General features: G+C 56.3%; 1 protein-coding gene across 3 annotated transcripts; it reads left to right on the top strand.

Moving 5' to 3' along the window:
- Positions 1–2,236: 2,236 nt before the first annotated feature.
- Positions 2,237–7,362, top strand: FOSB (FosB proto-oncogene, AP-1 transcription factor subunit). 3 transcript variants are annotated; one of them, XM_070950229.1, is made up of 5 exons: positions 2,237–2,368; positions 3,813–4,154; positions 5,485–5,592; positions 6,567–6,746; positions 6,900–7,362. In XM_070950229.1, exons 1-5 carry the CDS (start codon positions 2,237–2,239, stop codon positions 7,050–7,052), a joined length of 915 nt encoding a protein of 304 aa, XP_070806330.1. In that variant the 3' UTR covers positions 7,053–7,362. The 3 variants fall into 3 exon arrangements, with proteins under 3 accessions (XP_070806330.1, XP_070806327.1, XP_070806329.1); XM_070950226.1 differs by having other exon boundaries at positions 6,567–7,362; XM_070950228.1 differs by lacking the exon at positions 5,485–5,592 and having other exon boundaries at positions 6,567–7,362.
- Positions 7,363–8,715: the final 1,353 nt, after the last annotated feature.

An 8,715-nucleotide genomic window follows, 5' to 3' on the forward strand; every position in this document is an offset into this window, starting at 1 on the left:
TCTCTTGGAAGTGGAGGAGGGTGTGATGTCTTAGCTAAGCTCCAGAAAGGTCAGGTAAGGGAGGGGTTGTGTATAGACACAAAGCGAAATAAAGTTCCTGCCTTCGGGTCTAATCCCTCCCTCCTCAAACAGGGTCCACCAAACTGGAATATCTGCAAGGCATATTCTACAGAGAATCATTAAAACCGCCCAGAATATAATCGGACTCCAGCTACTGGCCCTGGACGACATCTTTGAATCTCACTGTTTGAGAAAGTTGCATAACATTCTCAGAGACTCTTCCCATCCTGCTTACAATCTTTTTGGACTGTTGCCTTCTGGCAGAAGATACAGAACAATTAAAACTCAGACCACACATTTTCTGAATAGTTTTTATCCCAGAGCTATAATTGCACTCAACCATGAACTGAAGGGCCACCATCAGTGAGCTGTTGGACAGCATTACTTGGTCTGTTGTGTGGATGTTTGGGTGGTTTAGTGGTGGGGAATTGTGGTGGTGGTGGGGCGTTTGGGGATTATTATGTGTGTTGGACCTGGTCTTTGGGTGTTAAGTGAATTTCGTTGTATGGGTAATACTGTATATGCAAATATAATGACAACAAAGTTGTTGTTGTTGTTGTTATTATTATTATTATTATTAGTTAATCTTTAGTGAGATTCATAGCCTTTGAGGCTGGTTAATAGCTCAGCAGCTTGAGTCCTAACTAAGGACCTAGGAACTGTTAAGGTATCGTTGGAGGATGTAAAATGATGATGATGATGATGATGATGATGGCAGGGAGGGGGTTTCCAGCCCTTCAAAAACCCCTCCTTGAAACATTAACTCTTCTTGGCTTAGCAGGCTAGGCAGAATAAAATACAGCACATTTTCGTGCGTTGGCCAATCACTTTCAGCGTCAAGGTGCCAGTCGTCCTTGCTGCGGCTGTGGGAATGTGGGTCATAAACCGAGCCGCACCTGGAAACTTCCCCGCTTCACGACGGTGGGGATGAAAGCTTTGAGCCCCCAACTGTGGGCTGGGCGTGGACAGGGAAGCCGCTGTGTCAGACGTACAAAGGACCCGTCGAAATCCTTTCAGGCTGTCTTTGGCGGAAAGGCCGCCCTCCTTCCATCCCGGGGCAGCGAGCTCCCCACATTAAGGGCCCTGCCGGGGACGGGGTACAGGATTTACTCCTGCCCCTGGCTGCGGAGGGGGGGGGGTCGGGGCGGAGAAGGGCGCCCGCTCGGTGCCCAGCCGAGAGATTCGCCTCTCGCGCCGTGCAGCGCTTGGCCGCGGCGGCCAGAGAAAGCTTTCCCTCTGTGCTCCTTCCCTGCCCGCCGCGGAGCTTTCATGCCGTTTCTAGAATATAGTAAAAGTTTCTATTAATACCCAACAAAAGCCGCGCGCGCTCAGGGGGCGGATCAGCGCGGCTGGTGCGGCCGCCGCAGCGCGGCTTAGCAGAAAGGGATTCCCTCTGACGTATTGCTAAGGATACCAAACAAACACAGCACAAGACCAAATATGGTTAATTGCGTCACACAGGAACACCCGGGGGCGGAGCGAGGGATCCCCTGCTTTAGCGCTTGAAAAAGACCCCCTTGCCGGGGCCGCCGAGAGACCTTCTTGGGCTGGAGGAGCCGCAGGGACCGGAGAACGCAACCGCTCGAGTTTGGGGCGCGGAGACGGGCCCGGAGCCCGGTTTCGGCGACCCCAAAGGGTCTTTTCCTGGTGACGTGAGCAGGGACCCGCCCCCTTCCTTGTATAAATAAGCCACACTGTCGACCGCGCTTCATTCATAAGATTTTGACCCGCGACGGAGACGGAGCTGCGAGGGACCCCGGCGGTGGACTCCCCTTTTCGCCCGCATCCCCGTGGCCGCCGCCATCTGAGCCGAGGCGCCGGGCTTTGCAGGCGCTGCAGAATCGGAGGCAGGAGCGCTCCTCCCGGACTTGAGCGGACGCTTCCACCGGCGGTGCCCAGCCGCTGCAACACGTGGATCTAGGACCGGGCGAGCCTCTCGCCGCTCAGGGCGCCCGCCGTCTCCCCCCCAGGCACTGACAGCCGGAGGGGGAGGAAGAAGGAGCGGCCAGCCGGCCCCGCTTGGAGGCAACTTCGCCAGCCCGACCTCGCGGCGGCGGCGGCGGCGGCGGCACTCTCGGCCGGCCGCTCGCCCGCTGGCTGGCCCCGCTTGCCCCTCATCTTGGCTTCCAGGCGACCCCCGCGCGGCCGCGGCTTCCTGCCTGCGCCCCCGAGGGAGATGTATCAGGGCTTCCCCGGAGACTACGACTCCACCTCCCGGTGCAGCTCGTCCCCCTCGGCCGAGTCCCAGTACCTCTCCTCGGTGGACTCCTTCGGGAGCCCCACCGCCGCCGCTGCCGCCTCCTCGCAGGTAAGGGACGGGGGCGCCCGGCTGCGGGTCTTGGGGGGGGTCTCCCTGGAGGGCGGGAATAGCGCGGGTGGTCCGATCCCGGGAGGTCTTTGCGACCCCCGTCTTTCCTTCGCTCCCCTGCCCCTCCCCCGGCCAGATTTGGGGGGTCCGCTCGCTTCCCCCCCCTCATTGCCCATCCCGGTGCGGACGAAGCGTCTTTCTCCCGGCATCCGGTCGCCGTCCGAGGCGTTGCAAAGGGGGTCGCCACCCTCTCCCCCCCAAGTCCTCCTCATCGTCCCCTTTCAATTCTTTTCCCCTTCCCTCCACGCACGCGCGCTGGAGGAGAGGCGAGAACGCGAGCGAGAAAGGGGGGCGGGGTTGTGCGTAACGCATGACGTACTGGAACGCTCCGTGCTGACGTGAGGCACGTACGGCGCGTTTTCCTCCCCCTCCTCCTCCCCGAGGCGCGCGGGTTATTTTGGAAAGCTGGCCCTCCCCCGTTGCTAGGGGGAGGGGCAAGGCCGGGGGCCGCTCGGATTGGTCGAGCGGCTCTCCAGCCGCGCCCCCTCCGACCCGTCCCTCTACCAGCTGAGATCGCAGGGCTGCCCGAGATGGTCCTTGCGCGGGCGGGAGGCTTTTGCGGGGCTGCCATGCCGGCCCTGCCCGGGGGGCGCCCGAGGGGTGGCTGTTTGGCTCGCCTCCCCCCCCCGGCGCCGGACTACTTGCCCGCTGTGGATGATGGGTCTCGAGGTGCAGCCCTGCCCGAGAGCGCGGCTGTCCCCGGGCTGCGCTTCCGTCTCTGCCCGGCTCGGGGGACCTTGGGGATCCCGCGGGTCTGGGGAACGGAGCCCGCCGGGCTGCCCTCCTCCCAGCTCGGCCGCGGAGGCTCTTGCCTCCCCGCGGGCTGATCTTGGCTGGCCAAAGTGAAGCCCCCGCCCTCGGAGTCCGAATGAGCCTCAGTTTAAGTTTAAGTTTATTAAAATTTATATGCCGCCCTTCTCCCGAAGGACTCGGGGCGGCTCACAGCAATAAAATCACAATAAAACAACAATAATAAATATGATTAAAATTAACAATTAAAATTCAGTTTAAAACCCACAATTAATTAAATTAAGTTCCCGGCCATGGCTTGATAGAGCCGGCTTTTGGCTTCGAGAGTCAGCGCTCAGCTCTGGTCTGCGGGGCTCCCTGGCTGAGGGTGCGGCTGTAGAGGGGGTGTCTCTGGGGTCCAGCCTGCCCAGCCGGTGCCTAGGGCGACATACCAGTCCCTTCTGGCTGGTGCCTTCCCTCCCCGGGTATGGGGTCCTGCATGCTGGACACAGGAGCAGTGCAAATGGGAGCTGCTTTGGCCGTGGGATGCCTGTGGAACCGCCTTGGAGGGGGGTGCGGTGCAGCCAGGGAAGTGCTCCCTGTTCTCCAAAGCAGACCCCCATAATGAGCACCTGACCCCTTCACTTTCCTCCAGGAGTGCAGCGGCCTTGGGGAAATGCCCGGATCTTTTGTGCCAACAGTGACTGCTATATCCACAAGCCAAGACCTCCAGTGGCTGGTGCAGCCTACCTTGATTTCCTCAATGGCTCAGTCTCAACAGCAGCAGCAGCAGCAGCAGCAGCAGCAGCAGCAGCAGCAGCAGCAGCAGCCTTCGGGGCCACATCCACCCCCAGTGGACCCCTATGACCTGCCCGGCCCCAGTTACGCTGCCCCAGGAATGGGTGCCTATGCGGCTGGCCCTTCGACTGTCCCTGTGGCTGCGACCACTCCGCCTCGGTCCAGCAGGGCCCGGCCCCGAAGAACACGGGAAGAAACGGTGAGCTGCTTTTCCTTCCTCAGCCAGGAGATCATGAACTCGGTTCTCTTTGCTTGCTAAAGTTTGATATCTGGCATGTTGGAATCTCCCAGAAGAGATTCCCCGTTTCCAAATTGTCACCTTGGAAGTTGGGATGCCTTGTGGGGAGGACTTAATATAGCTAGAAGATTATCAACAGTCCGTTCACCATTGAAAATCCATTGTGAGTGTTCTTACAAAATGGGAATTGTGCGGAGTGCCCCGGTCACAAAAACACATGTTCGCCTCAAGAAAAATAGAGCAGCTGACAGGCAGCCTCCTTCCCCAATTCTGTTCTCTAAGAAGGTCTTGGGAGGAAAATAGGGGTTAGGACAGCAGCGTGTGCTCTGCAGTTTGCTAAGCTCCCATTCATTTTTTGAAAAATTAAAACAATCTAGAAAATGGATCTTCCTGGGGCAATGAGTTTGAAGGTTCCCAAAAATCATCTTGATGGTCTTTTATAGCTTCAGATGCTACTTTGGGAGACCAGGAAATCCAGAGGACTACTTCTGCTGCGTCCAATTTTGAGGCCAAACGGAAGCTAGTTCTGGTGACATTGAATCAAATGCTGCAGTAACCAACATTGGTTGAGCTACTTGTGGCTATATTATCTTGATTTGACATGCCTTGAGGAGTAGATGTGTGTCATAAGGCAGGCGCCTCCAACCTTGGCAACTTTTAAGACCTGTGGACTTCAACTCCCAGCATGCACTGGCTGGGGAACTCTGGGAGTTGGTCCACAAGTCTTAAAATTGCCAAGGTTGGAGACCCCTGTTGTAAGGCCCACAGACGCTCTTGAATTTCATGAAAAAAAAAAACATTTTATGCCCCAATTTAGAGCCTTATCAGTTTAGAAATACACTGTGCCGATTTATTTAATTTAGAGGTTTTATAGCCCACCATGCCTAAAAGACTCTGAGTGGCTTACAAGGCATGAAGGTTACAAAAAGCAAGCCTAGGAATAAACCAACATGATAAAAAACAGCCTTAATCATAAAACAACCCATGAAGCCTGAATTAGGGTTGAAATAAATTTGCTTTAAAGATCTTCAAAAGCCAAAGTGTTCCAACAGGCAGACTGGCCGGCTCTTTGGTTTGTTCCTTGCTTGGACATTTCTGTCCCCCCTCCCTGCCTCCCCTTCCCCATCTATCTGTCATAAAGGATGATGACACAGTTCCATCTTCCTATCCGTGTTTTGGGGGTGCTTTTAACTTGCCCCCCAGTTGCAAGAAAGTGCCAGGAGTCCTGGGAAGCCTCTGGCCTTACAATGGCAGCCGATGCCTGATATGCCTCTCCTTTCTGCTCGCACAGCTGACCCCCGAGGAGGAAGAGAAGCGCCGGGTCCGCAGGGAGAGGAACAAGCTGGCGGCTGCCAAGTGCCGGAATCGACGTCGAGAACTGACCGACCGGCTTCAAGCGGTGAGTTTTAGTGCAAATAGGGGGGTGAGTTAGTGTTATCCTTGTTCTGGCCTTATAAAGCCCCCAGGAGGGAATCTGGTATCTTGTCCCTGTGGTGGCTGCATAGATTCCGACTCCTAAGTCAAAGGCTTTGGCCGTTTGGACCTTCCTTAAGCAAGGAGCCAGTTGTCAGGATAGACCCCTGGCCTTGAGTTACCTTATCTTGAGAGGATTTATTATAATTTATTGCGGGCCTCGTCCTTGGGAGGAGGATGTTTCACTTTGCATTAGAATCATTCATTCTTTTATTTCAAGGGGGCAGGGGTATCTGCATGGTGCAGTCAAAAAGTCAAGGATGCAGCCCCAAAGCTGCCATTGCAGCTCCTAGAAAGCTGGCAGAGCTTCCACTGTGCTGATGCCGATGTCACCTTGACTTTTCTGACCACACTTTGCAGAGTTTTCTGAAAGTTTGGGGGTGATACTGCTCCACCAGTCCTCTGAAGTGGAATGCTCCAGGGGGAGATGCTGCTGGGGTACCGCTCTGGGTCTTCTAGCGGCCCACCTGGGGGTGGCTGAGGAAGGGGTCCCCTTGGACCTTTTCCTTCTCCTGTGCTCATGGGCCATTTGGGAAAAGGAGAAGGAAGAAGCTGTCTCTGCCACCCTCACTAAGATTTGGTGGCGTCTGCTCCAGCAAGCCACGCCCCCTCCAAATCCACAAATAAGGACCCCTGGGAGACCAAAGGCCTTCCCCTTGGAAAGACCCCAGCCCAGTCCCTGCACCTTAAAGCAGGGGGGAACCTGGAAGGTGGGGGGAGGGAGGGGGACGGTGAGGAAGGATCCCAACAATTAACGCTTCCCTTGAGCTGAGTCTCCAATGGGCCTGGAAGGAGGAGACGAAACGGGCAAGAAGGAGGCGCTGCTCTGGGCCGACTTGCTTGCCTCCCTGGTTCCTGGCTGCTCCAGCCCAGTCTGACCTGGTGCTGCCTCTTCCCCAGGAGACGGATCAGCTGGAGGAAGAGAAAGCTGAGCTGGAGTCGGAGATTGCGGAGCTGCAGAAGGAACGGGAGCGGCTGGAATTTGTCCTCGTGGCTCACAAGGGCAGCTGCAAAATCCCCTACCAGGACATCACGGAACTGAGCGGGCAGCCCGGCCCCTCGGCAGAGGTCAGCGCCCTGGCCATGCCGGTCAAGGAGGACCCCTTTGGGCCCTCGGCCTCCTACTCCTCAGTGCCCCTGCATTACCAACAGGCCCTGGGCGGACTCCCGGCCGCAGCCCTGGCCCCGGCGGAGGTAGCGTTTTCTAGTTCTTACTTTAGCCATGGTGAAGAGCTGACCGACCCGTACCCGGTTAACCCTTCCTATACGTCTTCGTTTGTGTTCACCTACCCAGAGGGAGCCACCTGCGGAGCCAGCCACCAGCGGAACGGCAGCAGCGACCACTCCCCGGACTCTCTGAACTCTCCCTCGCTCCTTGCTTTGTGACACTCAAACCCACAACTTGCGCCTTTGGGTCTAGCCTGCCAGCCCACCCACCCCTGCCAATGCTGGGCTGGGCGAAGGGGGCCGGAGCCCCAATGCGCCTGGGCACACCGCTACCACCTGGGAGCCTCTAACCCGCTCTGCTGCAACTGCAGCCGCCGCCTCTAGCCCTTGCGATGCGTTCTCATTCCCTCCTTGGGGGTACAGCACACAGTGGAGCCAATGGTTGTCCTTTGGCCCTCTCCTCGGCCGATTCCCACATCGAGAGGAGAAAGGAGGATGTTTCTGGGCTGTGAGTTGGATCCCCCTACCCAGAGGGCACCCAGCCCACCTTTTCTTCTGGAAACAGGATTTGCCTTCTACTGAATTGGGACGCTTGGTGGATCTGGACGATGCCGTTTCCCTCCACACTTCATCACTGTTTCTGTCAATGAGGGTTGTGCCAAGGGGCTGCCCTGCAGAGAGGAAAACTTAAGGGGGAAGACCCTCCCTGTGCTGCCCCCACCCAGCTCATGTGTTGTGGTGGCTTTGTGAATGTGTTAACTGCATGGTTTTAAAACAGGCACTTTATCGCTTTTGCTAGTCAGCTTCGCATCCTGAGTGTTGGATCTCTCAGGCTACAATTCTACAGGATCTGCTTCCTCTAGGATGAAAAATCCACATTAAATGGCCAATCAGGGCAGACCTTTTATGGATTATTTGGGCACATTCCTGCTGAAAGCTTTTGTCATATTAAAGTGGGCCAAACTGTTGCAGCCTTGCTTTTTAATCGCCCGTGGACTTCTGCAAATTGTAAGGCTGCTCTTGGGCATTGGATTCTTTGAGGTCAGGGTGATATTTCTTCGGTGGGCATTCAACTCTCCCTGAAACCTTCAGCCAAGCAAATTAATTGTGCCATCAAGTCAGTGTTGACTTTTAAAGATCTATTCAGTTTCCAGTTTTGGAAATGGGAATGATGGGTGATACAAAAAACACTTTATCTGGGAGGAAACTTTTGAGAAGCCAAAGGAAAATGGGACCTGCAAAAAAACCCCAAAGCAGCTGAGATTTTTCTTCCACTGCTGTTGTAGGTGGGCTGGCTGGCCACTCCCTGCCAGGCCCAGGCGGTGCTTCCAGTGAGTCCATCCACCCAGCAGGCTTGACTAGTGGACTTTCTGCATTCCCTGGAAGGGATCCACTTCCCTTTGGCCACCTCCCTTGCTGTTTCTTTGACTGGCTTCCAGAAGGGATGGGGGGTGGGGTGGGTCTGGGTGACAAATACTGTGAAGGGACCTCTGCAAGTGACTGCTTTCCCTGCAGTTGGGAACTAGGTTTCTGCTTCCTGACCTTGGCCAGCTGGACCTCAAACTCATTGCATTCTCCCACTTAGGACGGTCAGCTGCTGCCCCTCTGCTCTCAGGCCAGGCTTCCGGGCTGCCCAGCGGTCCGAAAGGGGTCCGTCTCTGCTGCTTTAGACCGGTAGTTTGGAGTGTGACCGCTTCAATTGCTCACTGCCTCCCCCACCTCTGGCCTAATCACACTGCTGCTTTTCCAGACCTGGTTCTCCTGGCCAGGGGGCTTTCTTGCCCCACCCTGAGGCCTCTTGCCCCCCCCCCCCCGACCCAAGCTGTGCCAAGTGCACCTTCTTTGAGAGCATCAGCCCTTCTGAGCCTCCCACCCAGGGCTG

Source organism: Pituophis catenifer, unplaced genomic scaffold (genome assembly GCF_029215685.1).
Source record: "Pituophis catenifer annectens isolate HBS135680 unplaced genomic scaffold, rPitCat1.0.hap2 SCAF_9, whole genome shotgun sequence".
Taxonomy (NCBI): Eukaryota; Metazoa; Chordata; class Lepidosauria; order Squamata; family Colubridae; genus Pituophis; species Pituophis catenifer.